This window comes from Megascapheus bottae, chromosome 16, assembly GCF_031878675.1.
Source record: "Megascapheus bottae isolate mThoBot1 chromosome 16, mThoBot2.hap1, whole genome shotgun sequence".
Taxonomy (NCBI): Eukaryota; Metazoa; Chordata; class Mammalia; order Rodentia; family Geomyidae; genus Megascapheus; species Megascapheus bottae.
Window position 1 is genome coordinate 39287734 of NC_143524.1, and position 18315 is coordinate 39306048.

The 18315-nt window shown below is 46.0% G+C and overlaps 1 protein-coding gene across 2 annotated transcripts in view; it reads left to right on the forward strand.

Annotated features, from left to right (window-relative positions):
• Positions 1–18315, forward strand: part of Lmo1 (LIM domain only 1) — a 55341-nt gene that overhangs the window by 3167 nt on the left and 33859 nt on the right. The window contains exon 1 of one of the 2 annotated variants that reach the window (XM_090348230.1): positions 15820–15987. The exons of the other annotated variant lie outside the window; for it this stretch is intronic. Coding sequence (XP_090204356.1) covers positions 15966–15987 — 22 coding nt within the window. The 5' untranslated portion in view covers positions 15820–15965. Of the gene's footprint in view, positions 1–15819; positions 15988–18315 lie in introns of those variants that run through there. 2 annotated transcript variants of the gene reach the window in all.

An 18315-nucleotide genomic window follows, 5' to 3' on the forward strand; every position in this document is an offset into this window, starting at 1 on the left:
GAGAAAACTAAGGGAAGAGGGGTTGCTTTCAGTTCAGACGAACAAGTAGAAACTTGGACCCCATCTTAACTCATTGATATGGCCCTCTGGCTTTAGCAGGTCTGAGCTTATCCCAGGCCTTTGAACTTTCTATTAGAATCACATTTAGTCAAATGCTCAATGTTGGGCTGGACCGGACCAGGTTAGAGCGCTGCTCTCTGGGCATAGGTTTGTGTATTGTTATTGCTGGAAGAAATGCTGAGCCATCTTACTCAGCATGAGCTCAGAGACTCTCTGGGAAGGTGAGAGATCAAACAACCCTAACCTGATGACCCATCTTGTGGGGTCCTGTGTGGAGAGCCTGGGAAGAATAACTTCTTGGCTTTTTGTGTGTGTGTCTGTAGACCTGGACCACATCTGTAGTTTTGGAGTCTGGTCTGTAACAGCTGAACAGGAGTGAAGGGTTGGGCGGAGAGCCTTACCAGAGACTCCACATACAGTTGGGATGTTTAGACAGAGTAGACAGGATCAGGATAAATATCTGACTGTTTATCCAGCAGGTCCTGAAATGAGAAGCTGCCTTAGAGGGAGAGGCCTGTGGGTATTCTCTTGCCTTTAGCTTCCTATCCCAGCTGTGAACTCAGCCAAGAAGAAAGAGCCTGGATCCTCTGCATGTGAACCCCTATCCCTCCAGACCTTCACAGAGCATCAGAGAACAGCTTGAACTAAGAAGGGAGCAGGGGCACACCAAGGCTCAGCCTTGACTTCAGGTTAAGATCAAATCCCATCCATGGGCAACTTTTTAGAAAGCTTGATAAAGCTGAAGTTGGAAATTTGGAACTTGAAGAAAATATTCAGAACGTTTTATTTATAGAGACTCTAAGTCTCCATATATCAGTTAAGGAAAAGAAGGAAAAAAAAAACTTTTGAATCTCCAAACTGCAGTGGCTTCAATGAGACAGAATTTTCTCTTTCCTTCCTTCCCTGTCTCTCTCAACAGGAGATTTATTAAGTCCAAGTTGCGAGCCATGGTAACACATGCCTGCAATTCCAGCAATCACAAGGCAGATTCAGTAGGAAGGAGAGATTGAGGTCATTGTGGGATATGGAGTGAGATCCTGTCTACCATCCACCCTCCTCCAAACAAAGTTCTAAGTTAATTGACAGGACTTCTCCACAATGTCACTCAAGGATTCAGCATCTTCCGATCTTATTTCTCTGCATTCTTGGGTATGTTTTCATCTGCACAGAACACCCAGATTCCAGCAGCTGGAAGAAGGGAAGACAGCAAGCTCTAGACAAGCAACTTTGTTGTAAGCCAGACCAGCAAAGCAGCTTCTGTTTCTTTTGACAGTCAGTAACCTGTCTGCATTGGTTGCAATGAGACTTGAGGAATCTTGTCTCTAGCTGCGTAGCTGTGTGCATGTGGAAGGCCAGGACAGTTGTCGGGGATACTAGCAGCAGTCTGCCATACTCAGGAATGGACAGATTGCTGAGATCTGCAAGAAGTTAGAATCAAAATTAGAATCTAGGTTTGTCAGGCACTGGTAGCTCACGCTTATAATCCTAGGGACTCAGGAGGCTGAGATCTGAGGATTGTAATTGGAAAACAGCCTGGGCAGGAAAAGCTAGACTTTATCTCCAATTAAACCACCAAAAAGCCAAAAGGGGAGCTGTACATCAAATGGTAGAATATCAGTCTTGAGTGAAAAAGCTCAGGGACAGTCTCTAAGGACTTAGTACTCGCACAAAACATTTAAAAATAATAATCATCATTTAGACGTTAGATTTTGCACAATATAAGAAGCCCCCATGGCTTGCAACCTGTGCCCACCCTACAATCTGCTGTCACCTAAGGTGACTCAACCTGCTGGACTTGGGGACATCTAGTGTGGTCTCTCGGTGGCGCTAGCTGTGACCTCCACCAGTGCAAGGACTCAGGTAATCTTATGACTCATTGCAAGAAGGGCCTGCACACAGGAGCCCCAGACCTGGCAGGGAGGAGCTCAGGCAAGGCCTGGGTAGCAGCAGCCTTACAGGAAAATGCTCTTCCAAAGGATGATGGCTGTTCTCCCAAATTTCTATCATTTAGAAGCTGGCACAACCTCCCAGCCAGCTGTGGATGCTGAGTGAGGAAGAACCCCTTTGATTTATAGGATCATAGGGTAGGGGTGGGGCAGGAAGACCTCATAGACCCTGAGGGGTTAGAGGGCAAGGAGGGAGACAGGCAGTGCCCCATGCCGATCAGCTTCACATAGAGCAGCCAGCCCTGCCTGCAGCACGGAGGAGGGCTGGTTGAGATGCGTGTGCTGTTGGGACATGCGGCTGTAGCTCCGAGGGGACCACCTGCATGTGGGTGTGTTCACTCGGGTGAGCTTGTCGGGAAGCAGCCTGTTGTCTGGGCATGAGTCACAGCACTCAGTCGCACAGTCTGAGGCCCAGGCATCCATCAGAGCCCAGCAAGCTTGGGGACCAGCATCAGCTGAGGGAGCACGTGGCGACACCGAGCCTCTCAGACACGGCCCAAGATCACACTGAGTCCCGGGTCCTCAGTGGACAGGTGAGGAGTGTGGGGGAGGGTGGCAAATGAGCGGGCCGGTGACCCCTAAATGATGCAAAAATGGGGGTTTCGATGGGGACTCTGAAGCTGTGGCTCCTACTGGGGTTTGGTTGCTGGGTAATTGTAGCCTCAAAGATGGTTGTTGGGGCTCTTGGTCGGGTTTCTGAAGGGTGGCAAGTGCAACACTGAAGGTATTTAGAGATTGGGCATGGGGAGACTCCCTTCCACCTCCCTCTGTCTGTGGAAGCTCCCCAGCAATCCACCGGGCTTTGACATTATCAATTCTCAGAACAGACTAGTTGGCTAGATGCATGAAAGAGGGTGGGGAGATCTTTGAACCAGGCAAACTCTCTCAATAGGATGGTGGATGCATAGAGGACGAGGTTAAGTTCAGAATCTCTGAGCTGGGTTGGAACCTCCAGAGACTTTGACCCCTTTCTTACTCAAGATGGGGTGAGGGTAGAGGAGGCTGGAGAAGAAGTTGCCAACACTTCTGACATCATAGTTCTTATTCTTTTATCCTTGTCACACAAATAATTATACAAATAACTGTAATTAAGTAGATTGTTGTGATAAGCACGATGGGAAGGGAAAGTGCGAAAGGCTGTGCCAGACTATCACAAGAAGATCTGGTCTGGGCTTGTGGGGAGAGGCCACCCTGACACTAAATCCCAGACCTCAGGGGTGAGTAAGGGGTGGACCAAATGAAGAGGTGAGGAAGGACATTCAGCTGAAGAGAGAGTGAGTCCTACAGGCTGAGAGCTGGATGATGCTTTAGATGAGGACCAGAGGCTGGTGTGTGTAGAAGGGTGGGTGTGAGTAATGGGAGATGTGTCAAGAGAGCCATCGCCTAAAGAATTCTGGGGAGCCCTGAGATTGTAGGTTGCTCTGAAGAGCCTCAGGTTGGAGGGTAGGTGGAGGAAATCTAATTGTCTGTCTGTTCTTCCTTCCTTCTTTCTTTTTGTGGGTCCTGGGGCTTGATCTCGGCCTGGGTGCTACCCCTGAGCTCTTCAGCTCAAGGCTGTTGGCCCTACCCTTGAGCCAAGCCCTACTTTCTGTTTTCTAGGGATTAATTGGAAATCAGAGTCTCAGGTCCTTTTGTGCCCTAGCTGGCTTTGAACCATAATCCTCAGATCTCAGCCTTCTGAGTAGGTAGGATTACAGGCGTGAGCCACTGCATCTGGCTCTAATTTGTATTTCTAAAATAGGTTCCTGCTATGTACAGGGAATGGTGCTCTACCATGGGCCTCTGCCATGGCCTTCTACAGAGGCCCAGTGTGGGTACAGGAAAGTCATTTAAAACTCTGTGGCCAGCACTGGTGGTTCATACTGTGATCAAGCCTAGATACTCAGAAGGCTGAGTGGTCTGAAGCCAGCCCAGGTAGAAAAGTCGGTGAAACTCTTATGGCCAATTAGCCACTACAAAGCCAGACACTGGGGTGTGGCAATAGCCTTGAGCAAAAAAAGTGAAGCAATGGTTTGAAGCTCCAGTATAAGGGGGGGGGGGGAAGGAGAGAGAGAGAGAGAGAGAGAGAGAGAGAGAGAGAGAGAGAGAGAGAGAGAGAGAGAGAGAGAGAGAGAGAGAGAGAGAATTGAAAGAGACTGTGGACACATGAACTAGGATGGTGACTAAGATTGGGAGGGGTGTTAAAACTGTCTCTCTGGTTTCCAATTTGTAAAAACAATTAGATATTGCTTAGTTATCCGTACCAAAAAAGATTCTAAAAGGTGTAGACTTCTCCTGCTCCATGACCTATAAAGGCCATCACCAACCTAGATAGCCGTGAACAGAGGCAGCCTTCACATCCTCTTCCCAGCTTCTCCCAACAGAGAGAAGGTTTCTTCTCAATGGGATGATACGGCTTGCTACTAGGCAAGCTGGTTTCTCACCAGCGTTGCCTCATAGACACACTTTGTGAGTAACTATTACTAGCTGCATACTGTTCCTCACACAATGTGTCCAGGCATGGATTGACACTGATCCTCAAGTGGTTTGTGTGGCCATTAAGCACATAATAGGGTTAATCTTACAGATAGGCTATTTTCTTCTATGAGATGCCCCAAAAGGAAGAATTTGAGGTCAAAGGTATCTGTGTGTTTAATTTTAATAGATAGGGTCGGGTTCCAGTGGTTCACATCTGTAATCCTAGCAACTCAGAAGGCTGAGATCTAAGGATCACAGTTCAAAGCCAGCCCGGGCATGAAAGTCCATGAAACTCTTATCTCCAATTAACCACCAGAAAGCTGGAAGGGGTGCTGTGGCTCAAGTGATAGAGCACTAACCTTGAACTGAAGAGCTCAGGAACAGCGCCCAGGCCCAGAGTTCAAACCCAAAGATCAACCAAAAAAAAAAAAAAAAAAAAAAAGAATGTGTGAGAAGTAATGCACCCACTGTCTGGTGGATGTAACTGTACCTCAATAATAAAAAAAGAAAAAAGAAAAAAACTAGTGCCAGATGACCGCCTCAGTAACAAAGGAAAATGCTCATTTTCTGGATTGTTTAATAAACCTACTTATTTTACTCTTTTGCATCTTCTTCCACAAATCTGACAACTTTTACATAATGAAATCTTATTTTGCATTTTCAATTCTATAATGAGAAAACACATTTTATTATCCATTAAAAAAAAAAACAAACAAACTCCCTGCTCTAAATAGCCTGTTCATACCCTTTCCTATTGTTTTCTTGTTGCTGTAGTGGTGGTGATCATGGGGCTTGAACTCAGGGCCTGGTCACTATCCCTGAGCTTTTGCCAGTCAAGGTTAGTGCTCCACCACTTTGAGACACAGATCCACTTCCAGTTTTCTGGTGGTTAATTGGAGATCAGAGATGTAAAAACTTTCCTGCCTGGGGTAGCTTTGAACCCCGATCTCTGCCTCCGTTGTAGCTAGGATGACAGGCGTGAGCTACCAACTCCTGGACCTCTTCCAATTTGGGGGTTTTGTATCGTTGCAATTTTAAGAAAGTCTTTGTATAAATAGCATATTTTTCCTTTTAACAACTTTTGTGTGTTCATTATTTGTATTTTTCCATTGTTTGTGGTATTGTATGCCATTCAGGTCTATAAAAGCAATCACATGTAGTGTCTCTTTCTTTTTCTTTTCCTGTGTTACCCCACCAAATTTACTTAGATTATTATTCAAATATATTAGATTTTTTCCCTTACATTTTCCTCTAGTATTTTCCATTGTCTCCCTTTTATTGAAATTCCAGTTCACTTGAAATATAATTTTCTTTATAGAGGAGGGTTGAGATCTTTATTTAAACCTCCCTCCCTCCCTACCCCCCCCACCACCACTCTTTTCTTTCACTATTTTTCAAATAGTCTCACTTACATCCAGGACTAGCCTAAACTGATCATTCCTATTTATGTTCCCTGTAGCTGGGATGATAGTCACATACCACAATACTTAATTTTATTTATTTTTATTGCTTGAGATGGAGTCTCTCAAACATTTTGCCTAGGCTGGCCATGAACCTATCTCTACCTCCTGAGTAGCATAAGCCACCATGCCAGTTTATTTGCTTCTTTCATATGGATAATCAGCTATGACAGAACAATTTTTTGGCCAGTCCTGGCACTTGAACTTAAGGCCTGAACACTGTACTTGGGCTTTCTCAAGGCTGGCACTGTGCCACTTGAGCTACAGCACCACTTCTGGCTTTTTTCTATGTATGTGGTACCGAGGAATCAAACCCTGGCCTTCGTGCATGCTAGGCAAGCACTCTACCACTACCCCAAACTCCCAGTCGCTAGAACAATTTTTTAAAACAACTTTACCATGATGTCATTCAAATACCATACATTTGTCCATTTATATTTTCATAGTGGCACAAGTATATGAATCACCAGAGCCAACTTTAGGACATTTCTATTACCTCAGAAAGAAGCCCCATGCCTTCTAGTTATCACCCCACTCTTTTTTTTTTCATATAATTTTTGTTATAATTAATAGAAGGATTACATTATATTCACCAGATAGGAGGCGCATTATTTCACAAACATTAATACCCTTTTTCCTGTCTTGGTCCCCATGGCCTTCCCCCCACCCTTCTCCCCTCATCTTGTTTTTCCCCCTTCCCTATCCTATTTCAAATAACCAAACAAACATATATATATAATATATCATATAATAAGGTGAGATACTGTAACAATATGAGATAACCAAGGGACAACAAAAGAGATGAGAGATAACATAGTACATTAAGGACAACAATCACTCATTATATGGCTTTTGTTTCTATATCCTAGAGATCCTTTCATTTAGCTTCATACTACATGGCCTTATGTATCTAGGTTTTGTTCTGTCATAAATCTCTGCTAGGAGAGCCCAAGGTTTCTACTGATTATGACGAATGAGGGAAACCATTGAGCCTATGTTCCTTTGAGTCTGGCTTACTTCACTTAATATGATTTTTTCTAAGTCTTTCCATTTCCTTACAAATGGGGCAATGTCATTCTTTCTGACAGCAGCATAAAATTCCACTGTGTACAAATACCACATCTTGTTGATCCACTCATCAACTGAGGGCCATCTGGGTTGGTTCCATATCTTTGCTATGGTAAATAGTGCTGCAATGAACATTGTTGTGCTAGTATCACCCCACCCTTGTGCCCAGTCTTTGACAATTACTAATCTGCCTTCTGTCTACATAGATTTGACAACTAGGGCATCTCATACTAATGGAATTTTATATCATGTTGTTTTGATAGTGTGTTTCATTTAGCACCATGTTTTCAGGACACATGTCAGTATTTTATTCCTTTTTTTTTTTTTTTGCCAGTCCTGGGCTTGAGCTCAGGGCCTGAGCACTGTCCTTGGACTTTCTCAAGTCTAGAGCTCTACCACTTGAGCCTCAGCACCACTTCCGGCTTTTTTCTATGTATGTGGTACCGAGGAATCGAACCCGGGTCTTCATGCATGCTAGGCAAGCACTTTAACCACTAGGCCAAACTCCCGTCCAGTATTTTATTCCTTTATTATGGCTAAATAATATCCAGTTTTAGTTGATGAACATTTTTTTCTTCCCATCTTTTGGATATTATGAATAATGTCAAGATACACACTAATGAGCACATTTTCCTTTGGGTATGTGTTCTTAGTCCTTTTGGGTTACATGTCTTTTTCCTGGTTACTTAGTGACTCTATACTGCATCTGTAACCTGAAATCTGAAAACCAGGCTATTTTCCAAAGTGGCTGTCCATCTTACCTTTTGTCTAGAAGAGAGTGAAGGTTTTGATTCCTCCACATCCTCACCAACTTTTTTATTCTGAGAATTCTTCTGTCTGGCTTTTTAGCAGGTGTGCAGTATTGTGTCATGTGGTTTTCCATGCATTTCCCTGACGACCAATGATGTCAAACATGTTTCCAGGTGCTTATTGGCTTATTATGTATAGCTTCCTTGGAAAAATGTTTGCAGATGGCAATGCCATTTGTTCATAATTTTCTCTGATGAATTGAAATAAAAGTTCTTTTTCATATATTAAATTCCTTTTTGTAATTGGATCTATTAATTGGCACTCTGATCTATTCATCTCTCCCTGCTTATTCCGTATTGTTAGATTATGGTAGCTTGGTGGTAAGCTTGGTGGTAAGATCCTCTCATGATCTGTTTTCTCAACTCACCTCAGGTATTTAGTCCTCAAATGTATTTAGTCCTCAAATGTATTATAAGTTGAAGTCCTAAAATTTTAAAATTTAGGGCCTTAACACAATTTGCATGAAGTCTATGTATTAATTTTGAAAAGATGTGTTTTAAATCTCTTTATGAAACATGGCTTCCTTTTTGTATCTTCAGATCCTGTTCTGTGTCTTGTGCTACAATTTTGTGACTTGCTTCATAAGATTTTAATATTTGTACTGGTTGTTTTTGGTGATACTTAGGTTTGAACTCAGGGTCTCATGTGCTTGCTTGGTTTTCTTGCTTGTGGTGCTCTACCACTTGAGCCACACCTCCAGCTCAGAATTTTGCTGGTTATTTTGGAGTCTCATGTATTTTTCTTCCTAGTCTTGCTTTGAACCACAATCCTCCAGGTCTCAGTCTCCTGAGTAGCAAAGTGTGAGCCACTGGCACCTAGCATAATAGTTGTTCATGTGAAATTACTCCTGGATAGTTTATGACTTTGTAGACAATCTATTTCTACATTTTAATTTCTAATATACAGTTGCATTTAGAAAACTGCATATTTCTATCTATTGAGTATTTAACTATCTTCTCGATTTTCTAAATAATTCTAGTTGATACTAAGCTAAATTTATTGGACTTTCTTGATATATAACCATGTAATTTTCTAAGTAAATCAGTTTTGTTCTTCCTAAACCCAGCTAATTTGTTCTGGTTGGACTAATTTCTTGTCTTACTGAATTTAAAGTCTCTGAAGGAGATGAATAATATTGCTGGCAAAGTGGGTAGGGGTATGTATAGCTTATTGGAAAAGCCTTTTCTGTGTATCTATGAGGCCCTGGGTTTCAGCCCCGCCATTATAACAAATGAGTTTAAAAAAGAGCGTTGATTGTAAGCAGCTTGTCTTTGGAAATAAGTTCAGAATGTCATTGTTTATGTATTTCCTATTGAGTTTGGGTAAATAGTTTTAATAAACCAAGGTAGTTTTATGTACATTTTGTTAAATATCTTACTAGCAACATGTGTTGAATTTCATCAAATGATTTTTTCAATTACTATTATAGTTTGTTCAGTTTACTAGCTAAAATAGTGGCTTATACAGATAAGTCTCCTAATGCTGGATCATAGTTATAGAGTTGAAACAAACCTGTCTCACAGGACATTATTATTTTGATACGTTTCCCATATTTGGTTAGTTAATATCTTATTTCAGACTGTATACTCATATTCAACGTGTTCTGTGATGGCTTCCTTTCTTAAGAGAGGAAGCTTAAGAAAATGTTACCTCATGAGTCAGGATAGTAGAGTGCTTGCCTAGTATGTACAAAGCCCTGGGTTTGATTCCTCAGTACCACATACACAGAAAAAGCTGGAAGTGGTACTGTGGTTCAAGTGGTAGAGTACTAGCTTTGAAAAAGCCCAAGGACAGTTCCTAGGTCCTGAGTTCAAGCCCCAGAACTGGCAAAGGAAAAAAAAAAAAAAGAAGGAAAAAAGAAAATGTTAGCTCATAAAACAAATCAAGTAGCCTTATAACTTTTTCTCTTGTCTAGAATAGTTTAAATAACATTAAATTGTGTTTTTAAAGGTTATAGGAACTTGTTTTAATGTAATCTATACCTTGTGGTTTTTAAACTTTAATTAGGATAAAATATATAACACAAAATTCATCATTCCAACCATGTGTAAGTGTTCCGTAATATTCAACACTTACATTTATGCAACCAATCTTTTTCATCTGGAATACTCTCCTCCCAGCCCCTGGAACTGCTCTACTTCCCAAGGACTCAAATACAAAATATTCCAGGTGCCCCATGTAAGTGAACTTATGCAGTGACTGCTTGTGTCTAGCTTATTTCACTTAGCATCACATTATTAAGGTCATCCATGTTAGAGCATGTTCTTTTTGTGTATATGTGTGTTTGTGTGTGCTGGTACTGGGTCTTGAACTCAGGTCTTGGGCGCAGTCTCTTAGCTTTTTCACTCAAGGCTAGTGCTCTACTACGTGAGTGACAGTTGCAATTCTAGTTTTTTGCTTAGTATTTGGACATAAGAGTCTCACAGACTTCCTTTCGTAGGCTAGCTTTGAACTGTTACCCTCAAATCAGCCTCCAAAGGAGTTAGAATTACTGGCACCCAGTAACAGTTTCCTTTTTTAAGGCTGAATAATATTCCAGTGTATGGATATACCACATTTTTTAATTCATTCAGCTATTGGTGGATTCTTGGGCTGCTGTGTGGATTCTTTTGGCTGTAAAATGCTGCTGTGATCCTGAGTGTATCAATCTCTCTTTGAGAACTTGGTCTGAGTTCTGGGCATATATCCAGAAGTGAAATTATTGAAGCACATAGTGCCAGCATATTAATTTCTTTTTAAGTCTCTTCCATTTATTGCCATAGTCAAGATTTCAATTGTTATGCTGAATTTTGGTGATTTTTCTGCTTTGTTTGAAGTCACCCATTTCCTCTAAATTTTCATTATTTATTTATTATTTATTTATTTATTGCCAGTCCTGGGCTTGAGCTCAGGGCCTGAGCACTGTCCTTGGACTTTCTCAAGGCTAGAGCTCTACCACTTGAGTCTCAGCACCACTTCCAGCTTTTTTTCTATATATGTGGTACCAAGGAATCGAACCCAGGTCTTCGTGCATGTTAGGCAAGCACTTTAACCACTAGGCCAAACTCCTGGCCCCTCATTATTTATTTTTACAGTTATACATACTCTAGTTATAATTCTTTCATATTTTCTCTGTTTGTGCATTTTTTGCTTTCTTCATTTTCTTAACCAGGTTGCCTGGAAAGATGTTTCTATTTTGTTGCTCATATTAGAAAAGCGCATTTTGGTACTAATTTTTTCTTTTCATTATTTTCTTTGATTGACAATTATTTCCTGTTTCTTTGATATCCAACTTTGACTTGATTAAGTTTCTTCTATTTGGTTTTCTTGTTCTTTTTACTGATTTCTTAGATTATATATCTAATTCATTGACTTTCAGTCTATTTTAAAGACTGAAAGAATGTAAAGCTATATTTTTTCCTTTGAGTACAGCTGTGTTCTCATGGCTTCTATATGGCATGATACCTTCTCGTAAATTTCAGTTTTGATCTCATTTGTTTAATCAGGAAGTAATTTAAGAGTCTGTGCTTTATCCTTGAAGATAGCTTTGACATTAATATAGCAGCTTCCCTCTATGCTTACAGTTGCTTGGTATATTTTTTTGCCTTTTGCTTTATTTTCTGACTTTTTTTGTTACCTTGTTTGGGAGTATTTCTTGTAAATAGCATTTGGCTGGATTATGTTTGGGTTTTTTTTTTTCCCCTACCCAGACAATCTGTTTTGAGCTGGGGAAATCCCCTCTCTTTTTATTTAGTTTAACATACGGACATATCCAGCTCCATGCCACCCAGGGGAGCCAGCGGTTGCAGTGGCCTCTTCCCTGTTATTGTTCTGGCCCATTCTTGCTTGGATGGTCTTTCCCATCATGCCTGTTATACAACTGAAGCATGTTGGAACATTAAGGCTCTACAAATACCAAGTACCAGATCTCACACTTCAATAACAATTTAGCCTCAGATTCTCGTGTCCAAGTCTCCTTCTCAGCATCCTCCTTGCCAAAACAGGAGACCTGCCAAGCTCTAATGGCTGTAATCCTAGCTGTTCAGGAGACTGAGATCTGAGGATCATGGTTCAAGCCAGCCTGGGTAGGAAAGCCTGTAAGACTCTTATCTCCAACTAACTAGCAAAAAGCTGGAAGAGGAGCTGTGGCTCAAGTGGTTGAACGATAGCTAAGGGACAACACCCAGGACGAGTTCAAGGTCTAGTACTAGTATACATGTGCGTGCTCACACACACATATACACACACACACACGCTTATATAAATGCTCACTTGTATAAGTTCTAGAGAGTCATTTTTCTAACACTCCCAGGGTTGAGAGTTGGGTATTGAGGGAATTGATGCCTCCTTTATAATTACAGCAGGTGCCTGCTGTTCTTGCCATCTTGCTCAAGCTGCTGTCAATGCTACTAACATGCTGACTGCACATTTCCTTCTTGGCCTATCAAGGTGACCCCTTCCCTTCTAGTGACCAGCGCTTTCACAGAGAGCTCCCACAGAAAGCTGCAGGGCTCCGCATAGCAGTTCCTTGCAGGTGGCACTGTTATCTTCTCAGAGTTCAGCTCTGCACCATCTCTAGAACCACTACTCTGTGTAAACCCTAGGCCTCACTTTCCAGTCTAATCTGCCCGGAAAGTCTGCACAAAGATCCTCATTGCAACTCACCAGCATGGCTCCTCCATGCCATGGGAACCCTGGTCCTAATGGCTTTGTCTATGTCTCAGTCTCAGCTGCTGAACTCAGCATTTTCATCAGAAAGTGGGGTCGCATACAAATCCACAGATGGGGATAGGTGTTGTAGGACCTGACACTCCACGATGGCTGAACTCTCTGAACACTCTCTCCTCTCTGTATGATAATTAGGAAGTTAGTTTCTTTTTCTTTGTTTTGTGGGTCATGGGGATTGAACTTGGCCTCGGCACTGTCCCTGAGCTCTTCAGCTCAAGGCTACCACCCTACCCTTGAGCCAAGCCCTGCTTCCCATTTTCTAGAGGTTAATTGGAGATGAGAGTCTCAGGTCCTTTTATGCCCAGGCTGGCTTTGAACCTTGATCTTCAGATCTCAGCCTCCTGAGTAGCTAGGATTACAGGCATGAGCCACTGCACCTGGCTGGTTTCTTTTATTCTTCTGTGAATGTGTGCGCAGGTTCTGGCAATGTGGGCAGGTACTACAGTTTGATCCCAAGAATTCAGCACTGTCAGCCTTTTTAATCAGGGCTGACATTCTACCACTTGAGTGGTTAATTGGAGATGAGTCTCCTTGACTTTCATTTTCCTGATTTGCTTCAAATCATGATCCTCAGATCTCAGCTCCCTAAGTAGCTAGGATTACGGATCTTAGCTACCAGCATCGGGCAACAGTTAGTTTCTTCAGTGCTCAACCAGGCACTTGCCAATAACCAGGGTGAGACAGACGCTCAGGACTCACACCTCAGGATGGCTTCTCTGCTGACTTCTCTGGCCAAGCAGAGACGCTCATTTGCAGAGAGCCACGCTAGGCCATATGTTGCTTTCATGTAAATGAGCAAAAGGTGCCCTCCCTGAGTGGATGCAGCTATGCCAGACACATGGCTTGAAAACTAGAGAGAAGGCAGAATTTCAGGTCTCACTCACCCCCTTGAACAGACAGCTTAGTTTAGAAACCAGCTAAAACCAATCAAGGCATAGGCCCTGCCTGGACACACAGAGAACAAACAGAGAGATTTGGGGGATTCAAATATTGAGCCTGCTGAGCAAGCATGATACTGGGCTTGGTTCCCAAGCCATCTCTCTGAAATCCTAGTGGGTGAGAAGTCTCTCTTCTTGAGCCTTTACTTTTTTGCTTAAATCTAAAGCTCAGATAGGCAACATCCCCTTGTCTTTAGCTCTCATTTTCTTTGTACCCCATGCATTCCCTCTCAATGCCCCCTGCAAGGGAGACCTGAAACCCTGCTTTCTGGGCTGACCTTAACCCTCAGGCCCTGGTGGAATAATGTACACCTCATTCAGAGACCTCAAGCTTCATGCAGATGGCCATTTGGAGGGACACAAGACACGTTGTTCTCTTAGAGGAAGGACTGGGAAAGCAGGGAGGGAGGGGTGTCTCTATGGAGAGAGGTGTGAGAGGTCAGTGGGGCAACAGAGAGCAGGTGTGTTATAGCATAGCTTTCATAGGGGCGGGAACCAAAGTAGACAGAACCGAGCTATCAGCTGAACTGAAGATCCCAAGGAGCCTTGGATGGTCAGATAAGTGCGCTTCTGACTTTGCCTTACTGATAAACATTGTAGGAGCCTGGTAGATAGACCAGGAAGATGACTAGTGGCTGGGTAACATAATAAAGGAGAACTTTCCACACTCTAGGATGACATAGCATGTCTGGTGGTTCTGTCACTGGGCCACTAAGAGCAGTCAATATAGGAGAACACATGCATCTCTTCCCTACATTGAGCCTAATTCGTGCAGTCCTTTCACAAACTTTCCCAGGTCCTCTGAGAGTCCCTGGGCAAGGATCACAAGCACTCCCACCTCTCAATCTGAATGTGTTTTGATAAGTGGGGGCTCAGGGACAACATAAGGGCGACTCACTGAGCCTCCCCAACCAATTAAAAAATTTTTTAAAAGCCACGATGGAAGGAGCGAATATTAGTTTCCTGATTTATAAAGCCAAATGGATTAAGCTCATTCATTGCCTGAGGAAACAAAAAGGAAATCTTCAATACCTCTGTGCACATTGAGAACAGGAACAATACTGGTCTTTAAAAAGCAGAAACCTAATTTGGGGGAATCAATTACCCTCTGTGTCCCAGCCTCTATGGGCTCCCTCTCTCCAGCTCTCTAAATAGAGATTTCCTGGGAGGTAAAATGTGGAGAAGTTGGTCAACCATAGGCACACCCTCTGTACAGCCTTAAGTCACTGGTGAAAATTAGGCTAGGCATGGGGTGGGTAGAGTTTGGAGAGGGGGGGGTGCCTGGGTGTCCAACCTATGTGGAGAAGGGAGTGGGGCTTTGAGATAAAAGGGGAGTGTGGGCGCAGTGGGGGAGGGGCGACTGTTAAATCAAAGGCCAGCCAGTGCAGGAGCAGGTGACTGGAGGGGTACGGTAGCCCGGCCTTGGTGCAGACTCACCAGCGGCCTCTCCATCTTCCCTGTTCCTCTTCTACATTCTATATATGTTCTCCGTGGGTCTCAATGTGCTGCGCCATGGCTGGGCTGCCACGCAAGAGGGAAGAATGGCCTGTCTGTGACGGTATCTAGAGACACATTCAGAAAGGCCACACAGAGGCCCTGCGTCCGCAGGCCCCGGGGCCCATCCCCGGCCTGCTGCGCCAACAGTACCTCACACACCCACGGTGATCTCACGCAGGAAGTCCCGACCCGGCCCCGGTGCAGACCACCCACTCCCACCCGCGATCGCCTCCCGTCTTCAGTTCACACGGAGGCCTGCCCCGCTCCCCACGCTCACCCGGCCCTCACTCTGGCATGCGGGCACACACACACATGCACACACGCGCTCGCTGGAGCGCACACACACACACACACACACTCCCTCACACGCACACACTCTGGCTGTGCTTTTGTGTTTTGTCAGAATTAATGAGAAAAGTTCCCGTGCCCTGCGGGTAATTAGTGTCCTTGGAGTTAAATAAGCTAATGGCGGGCACCTCTGGCCCAAGCAATTATGTTTGTGTATTGAATAATTGATTCAAAGGGGGGGAAGGGCCGCTAATCAGATCTGAGCATAATGAATTGATTTAATTAACAGGGGAATCTGAGGGGCCCTGGGAAACGCTGGCTGCACTCTGCTGAAGCCAGTGCGGCCGGCTGGGGTGGGGGAGAACCGGTGCGGCGGCGGCGGCGGCTGCCTGCGGCTCCAGTGGCTCCGTCTCCGGCTGCGGAACCGGCCCGGGGCAGCGGCTGCTCCTGAGGCTCTCGGGGTCCCTGTCCCGCCCGCTTGCACCGCCCCCTCTCGGCGCCCCGGCTGCGCCGCGCCCTCGCTCTCCGCTCCGGCGCCCCCCGGCCCGCGGGGCCGCGCTCCAGGCGGGCGCCGCTCCGTCCGCCCCCGTCGGCGGCCGCGGCACGCGGGGCTCGGAGCCCCACGCGGGGCCGGCGGGAGCAGCCTGAGCGGGCGGCCGGCCGCGCCGCGGGAGGTGCAGCCCCGCACCCCTCTGCATCCTCAGCCCGGGTCCGGCACGGACCTCCGGCGGACCATGGTGCTGGACCAGGAGGACGGTAAGGTGCCCGGGCCGCGCGGGGCTCACGCCTGGGGGATGCCCGGGCGCGCGGTGGGGCGGCGGCGGCGGCGGCGGCGCGGGCTGTGCCCACAGGGCTCGCTTCCCCGCGGCAGCGCCCCCGGCGCCCGTCCGGGCCGCTTCCCGGAAGCTCGGCGTCTGGCTGCGCGCGCCGGTGTGTGGGTCGAGGTCGTGGGAGCCAGGCTCGGGCCCTGGCGAGCCTCCCCCGGAGGGGCGAGTCCCGCCCGCACCCTGGAGCCCGCCAGCCCCGCATCCGCACGCGCGGTCCGGGAACTTTTCTTTCTGGCTCTTGGCGGCTTTGCAGGCGTCCTGTGCGTCTCCGCCACCCGCACTGTGCTATGGGCTTCCTGGGAGAACCCATTGGCCTCCAGTCTCTAGGCCCTTCTGTTGCCTCCTCCCCCCCTTCCCCGCACCCTGCACCCTGCGGTGGAAGGAGCCCTCCCTGGAGAGGCCAGGGAATTTGTGGTGAGGGGGCCTTCGTGATCCTGGGGAATCCCTCAGGTCTCGGGCCGGGTAGCTGTGGGATTCTGCCCTTGCAGGGCCACCCACCCCCTTCACCCAGCCTATGCCGGGAGGTGTCCGGCTCACTTAGTATGGTGGACAGACCATATAATAGGTCAAAACACCGGGTCAGCCAGAGGCATTTTCCCTTGAAGACAGTGAAGTTTGAGGTTCTCAAGGTCCTTCTGTTGAGAGGTCCCTAGTGGTAAATTTGTATTAATAATCTCATCTCCCTTTTCTTAAAGAGCCACTACCCCAAACTGCCGTAAAGCTTCGGGCCTCACAACATCGGGATCTACCTCTGGGTCCAGCTAATGTCCTTTGCATTGCTGGTATCTGGGCAAACTCAGTTCTGACTGGCCTGGGACAGTCCCTTAGTGCCTGAAGTATACGTGGTGGCCAGGAGGCTGGAAGATTTGGTGTTGTGGAAAGGATCTAGTGTCCAGGGTTCTTCTCTGGCACCACTTGTCCCTTGGTCCACCCTGTTACCTCTCTTGTGGTGGTCTACTGTTAAGAAACTAGACTCTGATGTCCCTCTCAGGCTTTTATTGGGGGGGGGAAGTCTGTTGGGCTGTTGAGTTCACTTTCTGCCCTTTCTTTATTTGGATACCCTCATGACTCACTTTCCTTACATGGACTGTCCTCCTCTGCCCAGTACTGTGGGGTTTTTAACACGGAGCGTCCTACAATGTTCAGAACTTCTCAGTCCCAGGCCAGCCTTGAATTGTGGGGTCATTCTACATTCAACAGTTGTCTCAGAGCAGAGGTGCCTTGACCTTGTGATGGAGTACAGTAGACTGGTTTTCTGGGACGCAGATTTGATTTAGGCCTCATGCCACAAGGCCTACCCATGTGTTGCACAGTGGCTTCTGAGGAATATCAGTGCACTCTAGAAACCTAGGAGTTTAGCCACTGTGCACTTCTCCATACTAGCTGGTTGCAGATTCCCATGTGGTGCTGATTTTTGTGTAGTGTGTTTGTGTATGGAGGGGGCAGGGGTATGAACTTGGCCAGGAGGCATTCTGGTCCCAATGCAAAGATCAAAGGCTACAGGTTCATTCTCACCTGTAAACTTTTAGTGGCCTCAGTGAAGAGACATTCGGCACCCTGATTCTGTCTCCAGGCATCACCTATGAGGCCAGCCTGACACCTTACCTTGGTGATGGCTTCCTCATGCTGACAGCAGGGCCCTCAGACTTAAGCACATCTGGCCCTTTCTGCCAAGCACAAGGACAAGCTGCTGGGGACCTGTCCAGAAATTGATGAGGCTGCTATAGCACCCTCTTTCTCCCTATTGTAATTATGGGGACTAATCCACTGGGGTCCCCCTGCTGTCCCCAGAGGCATTTCCAGGGCATTTTTGGAGCATTCTTGACATGTTGAAGTGAGAGGACAGGCTCTTCACTTGTGGAATGTGTTCTGCAAAAGCTGCCTTTTCTGCCTCTGCCTCGAGGGCTCTGAGGATTCCTCTCCCAGGCGGTGGGTGTGTCCTGAGCCTCACCTGGGTGGGGTTGAGCATGGGGACTTCCCTAGAGCTGGGGAAGAGGCTTATATCCAGTTCTAGCAATCCTTCCTAGCCAGGCACTCAAACCACTCAAACCCTCAGAGTTTAGCTGGCTGGGCAGTTGTCCCTCTAGATCAGCTTGGGATCCCAGCTGGGATGCAGAGAGTGACCATTTGAGGCAGGCAGCCCTTACACAGAGTACCAAGCCCCTGCTGACATGCCCTACCTACTTCTGCAACCCATTGCTTAGCATCTCCAACTCTCCAAAAGCATGCCGGGCATGTGGCTGCTAATCGGGTACAT